This window comes from Hemitrygon akajei, chromosome 27 (genome assembly GCF_048418815.1).
Source record: "Hemitrygon akajei chromosome 27, sHemAka1.3, whole genome shotgun sequence".
Classification (NCBI taxonomy): Eukaryota; Metazoa; Chordata; class Chondrichthyes; order Myliobatiformes; family Dasyatidae; genus Hemitrygon; species Hemitrygon akajei.
This window is the reverse complement of record NC_133150.1, coordinates 45425302-45444135: the sequence shown is the minus strand read 5'-3', so window position 1 is coordinate 45444135 and position 18834 is coordinate 45425302. Positions and strand designations below refer to the sequence as shown.

The 18834-nt window shown below is 43.7% G+C and overlaps 1 protein-coding gene across 8 annotated transcripts in view; it reads left to right on the top strand.

Annotated features, from left to right (window-relative positions):
* LOC140717343 (plasma membrane calcium-transporting ATPase 1-like) overlaps nucleotides 1-18834 on the top strand; it is a 328298-nt gene that overhangs the window by 229091 nt on the left and 80373 nt on the right. For 6 of the 8 annotated variants that reach the window (XM_073030837.1, XM_073030844.1, XM_073030836.1 and 3 more), the window contains 6 exons: nucleotides 385-420; nucleotides 4303-4464; nucleotides 6617-6831; nucleotides 8649-8891; nucleotides 12923-13164; nucleotides 17050-17278. In XM_073030837.1, the coding sequence (XP_072886938.1) occupies nucleotides 385-420; nucleotides 4303-4464; nucleotides 6617-6831; nucleotides 8649-8891; nucleotides 12923-13164; nucleotides 17050-17278 (1127 nt within the window). The remainder of the gene's footprint in view (nucleotides 1-384; nucleotides 421-4302; nucleotides 4465-6616; nucleotides 6832-8648; nucleotides 8892-12922; nucleotides 13165-17049; nucleotides 17279-18834) is intronic. The other 2 variants (XM_073030840.1, XM_073030843.1) reach the window with 1 other exon arrangement.

The following is an 18834-nucleotide window of genomic DNA, read 5'->3' as shown; positions in this document are numbered from 1 at the left end:
CTGAATTAAATTGGTGTGGACCCAGGTTAACTATTGTTCATGTAATGCCATACCCCTGACAATGTGACCAAAAGTTGCCCATGATGCTGATTGGCATCTCAATGCCCCCCCCCCCTCTCTCTCTCTCTGCTGTTAACGATTGACATGCAAAGCAGAGTTTGTACTGTTGCTCGGCATCCTGGCCAGTTCTATCCTCTACTGGGAAAAGTTAAGGTGGCCAGCAGAAGGAATTGTGGAACTGGAATGGTTTTACAGTGACCCTGTGCCATGAACTAACAGCTGACATTCCATTTCCAGTCTCCAGCACAGCTAAACATGAACCTTTTACATTATAGCATTTATGAAGTCATGTGACAAGCATTCCACCCTTTTTTGTTTGAACAGGTAAAAAACAAGGAGTACCAGAAAATCGCAACAAAGGTAACCCTCATAAACATAGGACCACACTAACTGGAAGCATTTCTCCTCCTTTATTTTTCAACCATTATTGTTGTTCTTCAAATTCGCTAACACAGTGGGGCCTTCACCACCACCTTCTGTTTTAATGGGGGTACAACGATTATTGGGAAAAAAAACCCACGATCAGTTGCAACGCAGTTACTACTAAATTGGTTCTCGCATAACCTCCTCATGGTGACTTGTACAGATCTGGCAAAAGTTCCTTCGAGCGACGTGTTGTGGAGAGATTATTTTTCTGAAGGTCTAAGTGAAAGCCACTTATAACCACTGCAACTGGTTTGAAGTCCTGGCCATTTGCTGTCTCTTGTTCCTGCAAGAGATGTGAAGTGAATATTACAAAATTACTTCTGCCCTTCCACATATAACCCTGGCATCTGCTGCCGAGCCCTTTAAATACCTCTGTGAGCTGCAAAATGCCAAATTTCCTGTGGCTGTCTCATCCATGCTTCAGAGATTCTATCTGGAAATCTTATCAGAATTCCGCCCCCCCTTTAAGTAACCAGGACTTGCTGGAATCATTCCTCCCAAATTAATATCCATTATTCCAGCCCCTTCTCAACAACTTTAAGGCAATGCATGTAAAAGAATTATGCTGGAAGAGAGCATGGTGCAAATATGATGTTTAATCAGTTTCTCTTTTTTTAGAAAAACAGTAATCGTTGAACCCCTACTTTTTTTCCTCCATAGTCTCAGCCTTCACGTTGTGGTTTGACTGTTCCTTCCAGGCTCTGTGGAGGACCTCATAACTTCACCCTCTCTGCAGTTTAGCTTGCCTTCCTTCAGCCTCTCTGACATAGTCTTTGTCGTTTTTTCTTTCTCTCTTTCTTTGTTGCTCCTAGCTCTCTCTCCTCAAATGTAAATTACTCATAGGATAGTGTACGTTCCAAAGTTTTAAAAGATAATGCCCTTGTGAAGCTGGATGCTGTTGTCCAGCTTTGCTATTGATGGTATTTTGGGCCTTTGGTTCTATTGTATTAATAGTGATTAAGTAATTACAATATTTTTTATACAGAGGCCACAAGCCTTTGACAATTCCTCAATTATATTTCTGACAGATGATGCATTTCAGAACTGTGTGTATAAATATAAATTATCAAACCTCTGGTCCACGTTACCAGAACTTCACACAAGTGACTCAATTGACTAGATTTTGGAAATACTTTATAATTCAACTTTTAGAATGCCGAGGAGTTTCCAGAACTTCAGAAACAGATTTTGTGTTTTAATTAACTCAAAATATAACAAATGAAGTCAAATTTAAAAAAAAAACTTTCTACAATCTACCAGAAAGTAATTATCTCCCTCCTCAACCACAGGCATTCACCATGGGTGTAATGGGACCAGACCTCAAAGAAATAAACTAATTATATCTTGGAAATTAACCCTTTCTGTGCAGCAGCTATAGCTGGTGATGTAACCTTAGCCTTTAACTTCTTTATGTCCACCTGTAGTATGACTCTGAAGAAAGGAAAGTTTAATTCAAAGGAGAGAACAGGGTTTCAATTCAAAACCTTTCCCCCTCACTAAATCATCCTCCCCACTGAGTTTCTCCAGCAGACCGTTAAACAGTTTGATTTCACCGACTGTCCTGTCTCCAAATAGCATTGCCAAGTCGATAAGTGCAAATGGTAAGTGGAAGTCAAGTTCATTGGTATCTGCGCAAGTCCATGTCTGCACGGGCGCAGTGAAAAACTTCCTTGCATCAGCATGACAGACACAAAGCATCAGATAGTCAACATTCACAATCAACCTTCCTCCCTCTAAGTTTTCTTTACACAGTTGAGCACACCAACCATTGCTCTGAGCGGGAAATTTTCACAGATTCTGAAAGCTGCTCGGCACTTAAGTAACACAATGAAATTCCAGCTGTGTCCTGCTATTTGCGCGGGAGCATTTCAGTTACTGCATGGCCGCGCACCCGCACACTTAGAGGGAACGGTATTCACTAGAAAAACAGAACTGATGCACCCTAATGCATTATTTTCTTCCAAAGACTGTAGACTTTGTCATATTGAGTTTACTTTTCCCCCAAGACTTCAGTAGACCCAAGTCATAGAAATGTACAGCATAGAAACAGACCCTTTGGCCCATCTTGTCCATGCTGAACTGTTTAAACTGTCTACGCCCATCGGCCTGCACTGGGACCATAGCCTCCATACCCCTACCATCCATGTACCTTTCCAAACTTCTCAAACATTGAAATCAAACTTGCATACACCACGTGTGCTGGCAGCCTGTTCCTTTCGTAGACCTGGGCGTTCCTTACCCAGATCCAGCATTTCTTGAGTAGACCCAAGCGTTCCTTAAGTAGACCTGATCATTCCTTATGTAGACCTAGGCATTCCTTGCAAAAACCCAAGCATTCCTTGCATAGACTAGGAGTGACAGGGACATGACTGGTTATAGCTGCTGTCAGGAGCTGTTCTGATTAACCGTAAAGTACTCCTTCCCTGAACTGGTGTATTTTTTTGCATCCCTATGTTGAATGCCAGGTACTGAGGAGCTGAGAGAGGAAATCCTCTGATAGGTTGTCAGCTATATTGTTTTAGTTACTGTGATTCTTTCTTCTCTTCATAATGAAGTGATAGACATTGTACATTGTACCTTTTTATTTATTGTGTATTACATGCTCCATTTACAGACACAAGCTCTCCATGGTTTGTCTGTTTGCTGTGTTAAGAATGATATTGTAATTGTAACATCATTTGCATCTGTGGTAAACTTGATGGTGAATTTCACTATTTATGTCAGTGTGTTACTTTTTACGGTTTAACCAACAAAGTGATAGTTTGAACGGTGAAGTTACCGATTTAGAAAATGCCCCACCCCCCACCCCCAGTACCCCCCCTCAATCTGGTAAGCGAACCTTCCTAGGACTGCTGATGCGCTGCAGTTCAGCTGCAATTCAGTGTGACTGATAAATAGCGCTGAGAGACAAAGTCAAATATAATGACACGATTTGATGCTCTGGTGATCACTTAAGAATGCCATACATTGTGTAACTCAAGGACATTGATAAAATTAGAATGCATTAAAGTGGGCATTTTTATATGAATGATTGCCCCCGATTACTTTCAACAGAATACACATTTGAAGATTTTTTTTGTTTGATTCATGTCACCATATTAAATACAGACTGGAGAGCTGTACATTAGTGACCTTTGCTAGAGCAACTTAGATCAATACACTTCCTATACTGACAAATCACTTTACAATTGAGACTTTGTGAAGAATGACCAAATTTGACAAAACTTTAAAAAGTACAAAAAAATTCAAAGGTAAATTTATTATTAAAGTAGCTCCATACATGTCTCCGTATACCCTGTATTAACATTTTCTTGTTGGCATTCACAATAAGTTCAAAGAAACACAATAGAATCAATGAAAAAACTACACACAAAAACAGATAAACAACCAATTTGCAAAAGACAACAAATTGTGCAAACACAAATAAGGAAAAAAGCCAAAGTATTAAAAATGAATAATAAACATTGAGAACATAAGTCCTTGAATGTCCTTGAAAAAGTTATAGATTGTCTAAACTTCTCTGGAGGAATTACCATGGATTATCCATTACACTTAAAAAAAAAAAAGATTTAATTTTTGTATTATAGGGACTGCATCATTATCTATCATTTCATAACTTGTCACTTTGCTGGAAGACCTTTAAAATCTTCTAACAATAAAAGCCAACGTCCCAATATTTTTAGCGCGTGTGCGCACCCGCACACACACACACTTGACTCCCCCACATTTACCTTTGCCCTGACGTGTACATGGGCAGTAATAGCTGTGACTGTTTATGCAGTGTTTTGCAAATCTGTTTCAATGTGTTGAAACTAGCTAAAGCTCAGGACGGTGTTGCGTTGGAGATTCAGCCATTGAAGAGCGAAGAAGGTGGGGACCTGGAAGAGAAGGAGAAGAAGAAATCAAACATACCAAAGAAAGAGAAATCTGTCCTGCAGGGCAAGCTCACCAAATTAGCCGTGCAGATCGGAAAAGCAGGTAAAATGGAACTGACCCCAGCAACGAGAGCTGTTGTTTCTATTAAAATATATTGTATCTTATTTCTGTTTCCATCTAGATTTGTCCCTTTTTCACTTACCCTCTATCTTCATTAGTATTATCAAATGTCATCCTGATTGGTGGGAATTACAGTTTGCAAACTAGATACAGTCAAGTTCCACTGAGGTTGAAGACAATTCTTCTTTCTTGATCTGTAAAGCAGACTTCAAACACTGCAATCAATATAGCATTGAAAGAAATGTTCTTTTCCTTGTCAGGAACCTACTCCAGTAATAGTTTTAAAAGGAACATCCATGGGATTCAGCTTGCTATGGTCCTCAAAATCCTTCCCCCTTTTAAAATTCCTTCCTCTCACATTGAACCCGACTTCTTGTTTTCAATAGCCTTTAAGAATAATAGAATCATAGAAAACTACATCAGCGAAACGGCCCTTTGGCCCTTCTAGTCTGTGCCAAACTCTTATTCTGCCTAGTCCTATTCACCTCCACCTGAACCATAGCCCCCCCCCATACCCCTCCTACCCATGCACCTATCCAAATTTCTCTTAAATGCTGAAATCAAGTCCACCACTTGCGCTGGCAGCTCATTCCACTCTCACTACCTTCTGAGTGAAGAAATGTTCCACTTAAATATTTCACCTTTCACCCTTAACCCATGACCTCTAGTTCTAGTCTCAGTCAACCTCAGTGGAAAAAGCCTGCTTGCATTTACCCTCTCTATACCTATCTTAATTCTGCATACCTCCATCAAATCTCCCCTCATTCTTCTATGCTTCAGGAAATAAAGTCCCAACCTATTTTTAGCCTTGGCAACATCTTTGTAATTTTTATCGTGGATTCAGATCAGATTTGGATTTTTTTATCACATGTACATGGAAACTTACAGCGAAGTGCATTGTTTGCATTAACAGCCAACAAACACAAGGTGCTGAGGGCCAGCGACAATGTAGCATGCCCACTGTGCTCAGCAGAGCAACACAAGCAGCAGCCACAACAGCAAAAGCCAACAAACACGAGCCCCTCTCCCACCCTCCCATCCACCCACCTGCACACTTACAAGCACAGGCTCCAGCCCCAGGACAGGATGGGCCAGCAGTCCTTGGTTCACAGACTCAAAGACATCGGCCTTCCACCCTCCAGTCCCTGGCCCGGACTTTCAGACAGTGGGCTTCTGATCTACCCTATCACAGACATCGGGCCTCTGATCTACCCTTTCACAGACATCGGGCCTCTGATATACCCTATCACAGACATCGGGCCTCTTATCTACCCTATCACAGACATCGGGCCTCTGATCTACCCTATCACAGACATCAGGCCACTGATCTACCATATCACAGACATCGGGCCACTGATCTACCCTATCACAGACATCGGGCCTCTGATTTACCCTATCACAGACATCGGACCTCTGATCTACCGAATGTTGAAAGGGTTCGACAGAGTAGATGTGGAAAGGCTGTTTCCCTTGGTGGGTGAGTCCAGGGCAAGAGGTCACAGTCTTAGAATTAGAGGGTACCCATTTAAAACAGAGATGAGGAGAAATTTTTTTAGCCAGGGGTTCATGGATTTATGGAATTTGTTGCCACATACAGCTGTGGAGGCCCAATCATTGAGGGTTTTTAAGGAGGAGATTGACAGGTATCTAATTAGTCAGGGTATCAAGTGATATGGGAAAAAAGTTGGTAATTGGAACTAGACGGGAGAATAATTTAGCTCATGGTGCTGTGGCAGAGCAGACTCAATGGGCCGAATGGCCTACTTCTGCTCCTTTGTCTTGTGATCTATCACAAATGGCGGGCCTCTGATCTACCCTATCGCAGACAATCGGGTTCTTCTCAATGACCTTTGATCCAGGGAAAAGAAACCCAGCCTCTCCCTGTAACTTAAGTCCTCTGATCCAGGAAATATCCTGGTGAATCTCCTCTGCACTCTCTTTGATAACAACCACATCCTTCCCACAGTGTGGACTTATGGTATCTGAACAATGGAATTTCTATACTGTGTGGCAAAGCAATAATAATTCCTGTCTGACTTGTCCGTTTAGCTTTGTTCTGGCAATTGCATTGGACATTTGTTGTATAACCACAATCTTCTTGCAGAAGCTCAGTTGAGAATGTCTCTTCTTCCAGGTCTGCTTATGTCGGCAATCACAGTCATCATCCTCGTCTTGTATTTTGTCATTGACACTTTTGGGGTTCAAGGCAAACCATGGCTGGCAGAATGTACCCCAATCTACATCCAATACTTTATGAAGTTTTTCATCATTGGAGTCACTGTGTTGGTGGTGGCCGTACCGGAGGGTCTCCCCCTGGCCGTCACCATCTCTTTGGCCTACTCTGTAAAGGTGAGATCTGTTGCATTAACGAATCGAAGAAAAGACGATGCCCAGACTCTGTTTAAGAGAAATGGGAGGCAAACTGCATGAAATATGCAGTAGTAGGTAGTAACTTTGACACTTTTTAAATCGGATGAACTTGTCCGAAAATGCGAGCCTTGCACAGAAAATTTCTGCTGTTGCTATTGTTTGAGTTTGCACTCAGTGTTCACTTTATTCGGTACGAGAATGGAACCCAGTGTCTTCTTTTACTGTTGTAGCCCATCCACTTCAAGTTCGATGTTTTGTGCACGCAGAGATGCTCTTTTGCATGCCACTGTTTAACGTGTGATTATTTTGAGTTACTGTTGGCTTCCTGTCAGCTTGAACGCGTCTTGCCATTCTCCTCTGACCTCTCTCACTAATAAGGCATCTTCATCCAAATATCACTGGATTTTTTTATTTGTTTTTCACCCCATTCTCCTTAAACTCTTAGAGAAGATCCCGGGAGATCGGCAGTTTCTGAGATATTCAAACCACCCCGTCAGGCACCAACAATCATTCCACAGTAGAAAGTCACATTGATCACATTTCTCCCCCATTCCAATGTTTGGTTTGAACAACATCTGAAGCTCTTGACCATGTCTGCATGCTTTTATGCATAGAGTTGTCTCCACATGATCAGCTGATTAGATATTTGCATTAACGAGCCGGTGCACCGGTATACCTAATAAAGTGGAAAGTGATTGCGAAAAGTGAGAGTCTTGGTTCAGATACATGAAATATCCCTGTGCCCTGGCTATTAAACATTCGCTTGTTAAAGGGCGATTTATGACAATGGTGTGCTGCTCAGTATAAAGAGCAAGACAACACAAACTGCTGGATGAAACCAGCATGTCAGGCAGCATCTGTGGAGTGGAATTATCAGTCGAAGTTTCAGGCCGACACCCTTCATCAGGACTAAGGGGCCTGATGAAGTGTCTCAGCCCGAAACATCGACAGTTCCCCACCCCCCCCCCCCCCCCAATAGATGCTGCCTAACCTGCTCAGTTCCTGCACCATTTTGTTGTGTTACCCGGAATTTCCAGCATCCACAGAATCTCTGTGTTTATACTTGGTATAAAAGTGGTTTTGGCTTTTACCAGGCTTACTTATTTTTAACTCTTGCTCACTTTTAACTCTTACCTTTTCATGTCTTGACTCTTACCGTGAAAGATTCTTGGTGGTCCCTGCCGTGGTGGGGGGTCAGGGGGGGGGGGGGTAGTGGGAAACATCTTTTTAAAGGCCTGTACTGTGCTACTCAAGTGGTAGGTAGAGATGCATCTCTACCAAAGGGGGTGTAAGGTGCTCCTTCCCTCCGCTAGCCTGCAGGTCACCCTTGGACAAGGTGTAGCACCTGCTTAGCCCCCGATCAGGGTCACATGAAGCCATGGGAGCAGGTTGTGGATGGTCGTATGAGCAGCTGGTGCAGATCGCAAGTCCTGGTTATGTGACCACTGACACCAGGCAGACAATCTCTGAAGAGTATTGATAATGGCTGGGGACACCTGTCTTGTAAAGACACTGCCCAGAAGAAGGCAATGGCAAATTTCTTCTGTTGAAATTTTTGCCAAGGACAATCACGGACAAAATACCATGATCACCCACGTCATATGACAGGGCACATAATGATGATGGTGACTGCTTTCTATGTTCTATTTATTTATTGTAACTGATCAGTAATTTTTTTTATGCCTTGCTCTGTCCTGCTACAGCAAAACAGCAGATTTCAGGAGGTGCATTGTGATAATAAACCCAATTCTAATTCTGAATAAATCCACTGATTGTGTGATCCCATTTTTTGACAGAAAATGATGAAAGACAATAATTTGGTCAGACACTTGGATGCCTGTGAAACAATGGGCAACGCCACCGCGATCTGTTCAGATAAGACTGGCACCCTCACCATGAACCGAATGACGGTGGTACAGTCATACATTGGGGAAACTCACTACCGGCAAATCCCTGCCCCGGACGCAATCCTACCGAAGGTTTTGGAGCGGATTGTCAATGGGATCGCTATTAACTCCGCTTACACCACCAAAATACTGGTAAGCTGGTCACTGGGATCATCCTTTATCAGTGGAAGGACTGCTGACATTTTGCAGGAATAGTCGAGTGGTTTGCTTGTTTGAATGGGGTTTGACATTCAGCGTTTCTAAGCTTGCATCCTTGTTTCTTCCCTCCGCCATCAGATTTCTGAATGGACAAATACCCCATGAACACTACATCACTATTTTTTTAAATCTCTTTTACATATATACGTACACAACTGTGCAGAAGTCTTAGGCACCTGCATAGTGGTAGGGTGTCGAAGGCTTTTGCATGGTACTGCAGTAATTTTTTGCAGTGCACTGAACTGCGACCGCAAAAAAAAAAACGTATTTCGCAACATCTCTGAATGATGATAAACCTGATTGTGATATGGGTCTCTGTGGAGAACTGAGAGTGGGAAGGGGGCTGGGAGAGAGGAAACATGGTTGGGAGAGGGGAGGGAGCAGGAAGCACCAGAGAGACATTCTGTAATGAACCATAAGCCAATTGTTTAGAATCAAATGACCTTGCCTGGTGTCTCAGGGCTGCATCCACCCCGGCACTCCTTCACTGCCATCTGTCCCACACACCTCCCGTGGTGCTCCACCCTCACCATTCCCAAGATTACTTGCTTCCACTGGATTTACAAATTCGACATCTGCTCCACATTGACAAATGCAGTCCTGTGCAAAAGTCTTAGGCACCCTAGCTACATTGCCTATAAAAAGTATTCATGCCTGTTGGAGGTTTTCATGTTTTATTGTTTTATAACGTTGAGTAACAGTAGATATAATTTGGCTTTTTTGACACTGTTTAACAGAAAAGAACTGTTTTGTGTTAAAGTGAAAACAGATCTCTACGAAGTGATATAACTGAATTACAAATATAAAACACAAAATGATTGATTGCATAATTATTAACCCCCTTTAATATGACACGCCAAATCTTTACAGGTGCAACCAATTGGTTTTAGAAGTCATATAATTAGTTAAATGGAGATCTGTTTTTGGAGACCTGTGTGCCGTCAAGATGTTTCATTGATTGTAGTAAAAATCCACCTGTATCTGGAAGGTCCAGCTGCTGGTGAGTCAGTATCTTAGCAAAAACTACACCGTGAAGACAAAAGAACACTCCAAGCAACACCGTGAAAAAGGTTACTGAAAACCACAAGTCAGGAGGTGGATACAAGAAAACTTCCAAGTCACTGAATATCCCTTGGAGTACAGTTAAGTCAATCATCCAGAAATGGAAAAAAAAAATCCATTTGTAAACGGCTGTAAATCTGCCTAGAGCAGACTGTCCTCGAAAACTGAGTGACCGTGCAAGAAGGGGACAAGTTACAGAGCCCACCAAGAGACCTATGACAACTCTGGAGGAGTTACAAGCTTCAGTGGCTGAGATGGAAGAGACCGTACATACAACAACTGTTGCCCGGGTGCTTCACCAGTCACAGCTTTATGGGAGAGTGGCGGAGAGAAAGCCGCTGTTGAAAAAAGCTCACGTGAAATCTTGGCTAGAGTTTGCCAGAAAGTATGCGGGAGACTAAAATCAGCTGGAAGAAGGTTCTACAGTCCAATGGAACTGAAAATGAGCTTTTTGGCCATCAGACTAAATGCTATGTTGGCATATGCCAAACACAGCACATCATCAGAACACACCATCCCTGCCATGAAGCATGGTGGTGGCTGCATCACGCTGTGGGGATGCTTCACTGCAGCAGGCCCTGGAAGGCTTGTGAAGGTAGAGGGTAAAATGAATGCAGCAAAATACAGGGAAATCCTGGAGGAAAACCTAATGCAGTCTGCAAGAAACTGCAGTTTGGGAGAAGACTTTTCAGCAAGATAATGACCCCAAGCATAAAGCCAAATCTTCACGGGAATGGCTTAAAAACAACAAATTTAATGTCCTGGAGTAGCCAAGTCAGAGTCCAGAACTCAATCTAATTGAGAATTTGTGGCTGGATTTGAAAAGGGCTGTTCACTCACAATTCCCATGCAATCTGACGGAGCTCGAGCAGTTTTGTAAAGAGGAATGGGGAAAAATTGCAGTGTCAGGCGTGCAAGGCTGATAGAGGCCTATCCAAACAGACTCAAGGCTGTAATTGTTGCCAAAGGTGCATCTACTAAATACTGACTTGAAGGGGGTGAGTAATTATGCAGTCGATTATTTTGTGCTTTATATTTGTAATTAATTTATATCACTTTTAGAGATCTGTTTTCACTTTGACACGAAATAGTATTTTTCTGTTGATCAGTGTCCAAAAAAGCCAAATTAAATCCACTGTGATTCAATGTTGTAAAACAATAAAACATGAAAACTTCTAGGGGGGGGTGAATATTTTTAAAGGTACTGTATATATGTGAGTAAGACTTTTGCACAGATATATATATATATATATATATATTGCCCTCCATATTGCTCTGACTCACTTAGAGGAACCGAACACTTATGTGAGGATGTTATTTGTGGACTTTGGTTCTGCATTTAACACGATCATCCCCCATAAACTGGTCAGCAAACTGAACACTCTTGGCCTTGGTTCCTCCCTGTGCTCATGGGTCATGGACTTTCTCACAGACCGACCACAGCAAGTCAGAGTTGGTGAGCACACCTCCACCACCCTCATCTCTAAAACAGGCACCCCGCAGGGCTGTGTGCTGAGCCCTATGCTCTACACACTCTTCACACATGACTGCACCCCCATCTACACCTCCAACTCCATAATGAAATTTGTGGATGATACCACTGTGGTTGGCCTGATCTCGGACGAGGATGAAACAGCCTACAGGCTCGAGGTGGATCATCTGACGGAGTGGTGTAAGGACAATGACCTAGTCCTTAACACTTCTAAAACAAAAGAGATGATCATTGACTTCAGGAGATCAAAGGACAGAGTACACACCCCTCCCTATACATGGAGAGGTAGTGGAAAGTGTGGAAAACCTAAAGTTCCTTGGAGTTATGTTGTCAAAGCAGCTGACATGGACAATCCAACACCTCGCTGCTTGTGAAAAAAGGCACAACAAAGACTCTTCTTCCTCAGAAAGCTGAAACAGGCCAACTCCCACAAAAGCTATTGCTTAACTTCTACAGAAGCACAACTGAAACCATCCGGACCAACAGCACCACAGTGTGGTATGCCAGCTGCACAGCCACTGAGTGACAAGAGCTGCATCGCGTGGTGAAGGCAGCCCAGCGAATTGTCAGGTTGGAGCTCCCAGGTCTGGACACCATCTATTCCAGCAGACTCAGGAGGAAAGCAATCAGCATAATCAGAGACACCACACACACCGGCCACTCCCTGTTTGACCCGCTGCCGTCCAGCAAAAGATTCAGGACACTAAAAGCCAGAACAAATAGACTGAGGAACAGCTTCTACCCCAGAGCAGTGGCCTCCATCACACCACTCCCACAGAACAATGACTGAAACTGTGAGCACACACAAGGACTCAAATACTTGCACTAACGGCACTTTGTGCATCACTGTGACATTCTGGTGCTGCTGCAACTTAATTTCTGCTACTTATCTATTTAATACTGTTTTTCTATTACTGTCTTGTTTTTATCTACTGCTTTATTTAATTGCCTGAGAGGAAGCCAAACAGAGTTTCATTGTACCTGTGTATAATGACAATAAAGATCATTCAATTCAATACACACACACACACACACACACACACACACACACACACCTACACCTGTGTGTATGTTAATATCTTCAAGGTTCGACATATTGTCTGTCTGACTAATAAACTGTATTAACAAGTTCTGTGAACAAAAGCAGTGCCCTTCAGTGTAATTTCTAACTTTTTCACTACTTTGTAAATACTGCAAAATGGGTTCTGACGTCATCCGTCTTGAAATGATAATTTTGTTTGAAGTGGAAGGTAATCAATTATTGTTCTTCCATTGAATATCCATGGATAAATACAGAAGTTGTGTGGCCTTCAGCCGAAGTATTAATGTGGGGAATAACAGCCACTAGTTCAAATATTGGTGGAGTTTATTTTTATTAATATTCTCTCTCCCGTTTTGCTGGTCTCCGCAGCCCCCCGAGAAGGAAGGAGGTCTCCCTCGCCATGTGGGGAACAAGACTGAATGTGCTTTGCTTGGCTTTGTGCTGGACCTGAAACAGGATTATCAAGCCGTGCGCAATGAAATTCCAGAAGAAAAGCTCTATAAGGTGTACACCTTCAACTCTGCACGCAAGTCGATGAGCACGGTGCTCAAGAACGCGGATGGAAGTTTCCGCATGTACAGCAAGGGTGCATCCGAGATCCTCCTACGCAAGTGAGCACGGTGTTCCTTTTGGGTGGCCAAGTAGATTTTGTTAATGACAATAACGAGTAAAGTCTCGCCAGTGAGATGTTCCTTCAGACTCTGCATGGTCAATGCTCTGGTCCCAAGAACCCAAAGAGGAAAGTCCCGTTTCGATTGTCACAAAGTTATGAGGGGCACATTGTAAACAGAGCTATTAGTTGTTTTATTGATTTGATTATGATACAGTGCCCTTTGAGCCACGCTGTTCCACCCCCCCCCCCCCCAATTTAATCTGAGCCTAATCACAGGACAATTAACAATCAGCAATTGACCCACCAACCGGTAGGTCTTTGGACTGTGGGAGGAAACTGGAGCACCTGGAGGAAACCCATAGCTAAGACTTAAGTGCTGTACAGACCCTTCAGCCCACAACCATCTCTGGCAAGAAATTTTACAGATTCACCACCCTCTGGCTGAAGAAATTCCTCCTCATCTCTGTTCTAAATAGATGTCCATCTATTCTGAGTCCGTGCCCTCTGGTCCTAGACTCCTCTCCCCACCCCCCACCATCACTATTGGAAGCATCTTTTCCATGTACACTATCTGGGCCTTTTCAACGTTCATTTGGGTTCAGTGAGATCCCCCTCATTCTTCTAAACTCCATTCTTCTAAAGGCAATCAATTTCCCTTTTATTTAAACTCACATGATACAATCACGAAATGCAGTTTACCCACAGTATTGAAAGTACTTCAACTTCCACAAATCTACAAAACATAGTGTGCATGAGGTTCAGATGTTTCCCAACCTACCAACCATTTGCTGCACTTTATAACAGGCCGTACCTAATTTTCTGCCCTCCTTTGGTAAAGATAAAAACCTTGAAGTCTTAGAGAACATAAAACAGTACTGCAGCACGCTACAGGCCCTTCGGCCCATGATGCTAGTCTGGCCCTCCTCATACATTAACCCTTTTACTCCTGCGAATGTTCTTGTGAGTCTCCTCTGGACCCTCTCCAGGACCACATTCTTCTTTAGTTACAAGGCCCAAAACCGTCCAGTCTTCTGACCAACGCCTTATAAAACCAGGGAGGTACATTCTTGCTTGTTTATATCTTAATCACCTGACATTTGAACAAAACCCTAGCCACGAGTAATGATGCCTAGAGGGCTATTTTTATTTAATTTTTTTTAATTTAGAGATACAGTGCAGAACAGGTCCTTGCTGTGCTGCCCAGCAACTCATCGATTTAACCCTAGGCTAACCACAGGATAATCTACTATGATCAATTAACTGGTCCATCTTGGGACTGTGGGAGCACCCGGAGGAAACCCACATGGTCACAGGGAGAACAGACAAACTCCTTATGGGCAGTGTCAGAATTGAACTCCGAACTCTGGCGCCCCGACCTATAATAGCTCCACACTATTCTACCGTGGCTCCCTATTGAACAGTTGTAGAACACCATTCTGGTTCACAAAGGCTTTTCAGGGTAGGAGAAGTGCCAGCCTTATCAAGTCTGGTCACTGTAACTCCAGACGATGTGACTGAATCTTTAATTCCACTGAGGCAACCTAACATACCACTCAGAACTGTACAACACAGAAATGAGCCCCAGACACACCAGAGATTCTGTAGATGCTGGAAATCCAGAGCAACACACACAAAACACTGAAGGAACTCAGCAGGTCAGGCAGCATCTATGAAGGGGAATAAACAGTCAACGTTTCAGGCTGAGACCCTTCATCAGGACTGGAAAGGAAAGCGGGAAGAAGCCCGAATAAGAAAAGGAGGGGGAGGGGAAGGAGTACAAGCTGGCAGGTAAGGGGGAAGGGGTGTGGGTTGAGGAAGGAGAATGAAGTAAGAAGCTGAGAGGTGATAGCTAAAAAAAAAAGTAAAGGATTGGAGAAGGAGGAATCTGATAGGATGGACTTTGGACCATGGAGAAAAGGAGGGAGGTGATGGGCAGGTCAAGAGGACGGGGAGGGGAAGAGAGAAGGAGAAACAAGCCCTTCAGCCCCTCTTGTCTCCACTAACCCTGTCTCCAATCTAAACTAATCCCATCTGTCCCCATTACATTGGCATCTTTCAGTATCTTACCTGTTCCATTCCCTCTTAGACACTATGGGAACGTGAGAATGGTGAGAAATGATTTTCTTCTGGATTTTGAACTTTGATGTTGGATTTTACTGTGAGTGGCCTAAATTTTTTCTCAATGCAGAAATGATTTGTAGTGCTCAGTTTTGACATCCAATGTTTGGATATATTTCCGTGAAAGGAGATTTTTCCAACTTTTCTCCCAGTGGAGGATTAGTTTCTTCCGGAGATAATGACTTAAGAATTCTTGCATTGACTCATTTTTTGGCTTCATTTGTATGATAAATAAATAAGTTTCATAAAACAACAAAGAAATGTCACAAACATGAGAAGATCTGCAGATGCTGGAAATCCAAAGCAGCACACACAGAACGCTGGAGAACTGCAGCAGGTCAGGCAGCGTCTGTGGAAACGAGTACAGTCAACATTTTGGGCCAAAACCCTTCTTCAGGAATGGGAAGGAAGGTGACAAGTCAGAGTAACAAGGAGCGGGGAGGGGAGGAAAAAGTACCAGGCAGCAGGTGGTACTGGGAGAGGAGGAGGGGGGTGGTAAAAAGCTGGGAAGTTGAGTGGTGACAGAGATAAAGGGCTGGAGAAGGGGGGAAGGGATATGATAGAAGACCATGGAAGAAAGGGAAGGGGGAGGAGCACCAGGGGGAGGTGATAGGCAGGTAAGGAGATGAGGTGAGAGAGGGAAATGGGGATGGGGAATGGTGAAGAGGGGGGCAATTACTAGAAGTATAAAAATCAATGTTCATGCCATCAGGTTGGAGGCTAACCAAATGGAATATAAGGTGTTTTGCTCCTCCAGTCTGAGTGTGGCCTCATAGTGGCAATAGAGGAGGCCATGGACTGGCCTGTCGGAATGGGAGTGGGAAGTAGAATTGAAATGGGTGACCACTGGGAAATGTATCAGGGAAATGAGGGCTGGCAGAAAATGCTATACTTTCCAATGACAGCCAGACTCCAAAAAAATACTGAATTGTGGTCGTGGGGCTGGGTAGATAGGCAAAGCTGGTGGACAGCCAGTATCTTTCTTCCCCTCAGGTCAAAATGTCTTATAGTAGAACACATGCATTTCAGCTGAAAATGGGTCAGTTCAACAGAGATGTGGGGCGGGCTGTTTATACTAAGACTGGGGGTACCTGGAATGGCTTCCAATGAGACAGATACAACAGAAGACAGAGGTTTAAAGTGAGAGGGGGAAGATGTAAAGGGGGTCAAAGGGGCAACTTCTTCCACCCAAAGGATGGTGGGTTTATGGAACAAGCTGCCCAGGGATGCTGGTCAAAAGTGGTTTAGTAGACATTTGGGCAGGTTCGTAGATCGGGCAGGTTTAGAGGGATATGACGAAATAGCGGAGCAGAAGTAGCTCAGCCATGATGAAATGGTGGAGCAAACTCGATGGGCCAAATGGCCTAATTCTGTTCCTGTATCTCATGGTCTAAATATCAGGAAATGGAACCAGCTCAGGAAAGCAGCATTGTCATCATGAGTAAGATGGGCCTATTCCCATACTGAGAAGTTGTTTGAATTGTAAAGACCAAAACCAGGTTTCCTGATGTAAACTGTTCCGTATGCAAACTCTCCACATTCATACCTAATGTCGACCGCTTTTAATTTTAGTTTCAATAATGGAATGATTGTTAAATCCTTTTTATTCAGTTCCCCTTCCCGCCTCACGAGGCTGTGGATGCACCCTTTCACTAATTTGATGACCAATATTGATGTGTGCAGCGCTGGGCTTCCTGTGGATAACAGGAACTTGGGTTTTGTGACCTTGGCAGCACTTGTATTTCATGAAAACGTTATTTTTCAGGTGCACTAAATTAATAAATAAGAGTGGGGATGTCGTGGTTTTCAAGGCAAGAGATCGAGATGAAATGGTGAAGAAGGTGATCGAGCCAATGGCTTGTGAAGGCCTACGGACAATCTGCTTGGCCTACAGAGACTTCGTTAAAGAGCCTGATTGGGACAATGAGAATGAGATTCTTTGTGACTTGACATGTATCATGGTCGTTGGAATAGAGGATCCTGTGCGCCCTGAGGTAAATTGCATTTGTTTCTTAATTTACTTTGAGATACAGGCCCTTCCGGCCCAACAAGCCTGCAGCCACCCAATCTGTACGTCTTTAGAACGTGAGAGGAAACCAGAAACCATCACAGTCGCGGGGAGAGCGTACAAACTCCTTACCAGCAGCAGTGGGAATTGAACCTGGACGCTGGCGCTGTGATAGTGGCTTGCTAACCACCGTGCCGCTCCCTCTAAAGTGAGACGTTTGCTCTTTATGTTCGGGAGGGTTTTGTTGTCCGCACTGAATGTTTGATGCAGAGATATACACCTGTCAAGTTCAGTTTCTGAAGGTCCGTTCCGCTGGAGAGCGGAGTACCAAATTTCAGAGGCAGGTTTCAGCTGCATGTCACTGCTCTGTGTGTTCAGTGATTAAAGTCAAAGCCGAGTTTATTTCTATTACAGGTGTAATTAAAGATTTACTTGCAGCAGCTTCACAGGCACATAGATAAGAAACATTCCTGAGAAAGCAGACTAGATGGGCCAAAGGTCCTCTTTCAGTGCTGTACTTTTCTATGACTCTATAAGAACATAAATTATGTATAGCTCATACAAGAAACAAAGTTCAAAAGATGATCAGCTTCCATCATAGTCGTATTAGAAGTATTGGTTTATTATTGTCATATTACCAGGATGGGGTGGAGATACCAAAGGAGGTGTAAGGTGCTCCTTCTCTCCACTAGCCTGCAGGTCACCCTTGGGCAAGGTGTAGCACCTGCTTAGTCCCCCGATCAGGGTCACGTGAAGCCATGGGGGCAGATGGTGGATGGTTTTATGAGCAGCTGGTGCAGATCACAAGTCCTGGTTATGTGACAGTGATGCCAGGCAGACAATCACTGAAGAGTACTGATAATGGTTGGAGTCACCCGTCTTGTGAAGACACCGCCCTGTAAAGACACCGCCCAGCAGAAGGCAATGGCAAACCACTACTGTGAATTTGCCCAGAGCTATAAAGGTCCTGGATAAGACCAAGATAGCCCACGTTATACAACACGGCACATAATAATGATGGTGGTACCAAGATACAGTGAAAACCTTTTGTTTGCATGCCATCCATATAGGTCATTCACTACACAGGTACATCCAGACAGTAAAAAGAAAACAGAATGCACAAGAGATTCTACAGATGCCAGAAATCTTAAGCAACTCAATCAAAATGCTGAAGGAACTCAGCCAATCAGACATCATCTATGGAAGGGAATAAACAGTTGATAATTCGGGCCAAGACCCTTCATCTGGGCTGGAAAGAATGGAGGAGGAATCCAGGATAAGACAGTGGAGGGAGGGGAAGGAGCATAATCCAGCAGGGGATATGTGAGACCAGGTGAGGGGGAGCAGGGTTGAAGTAAGAAGCTGGGAGGCGATAGGTGGAAGAGGTAAAGGGTTGAAGAAGGATTTGACAGGAAAGACGAGTGGGCTGTGGGAGAAAGGGAATGAGGAGGGGCACCTGAAGGAGGTGATGGGCAGGTGAGGAGAAGAGAAGGGCTGAGATGGGAACCAGAATTGGAAATGGAAAAGGGGAGGTGGGGGAGC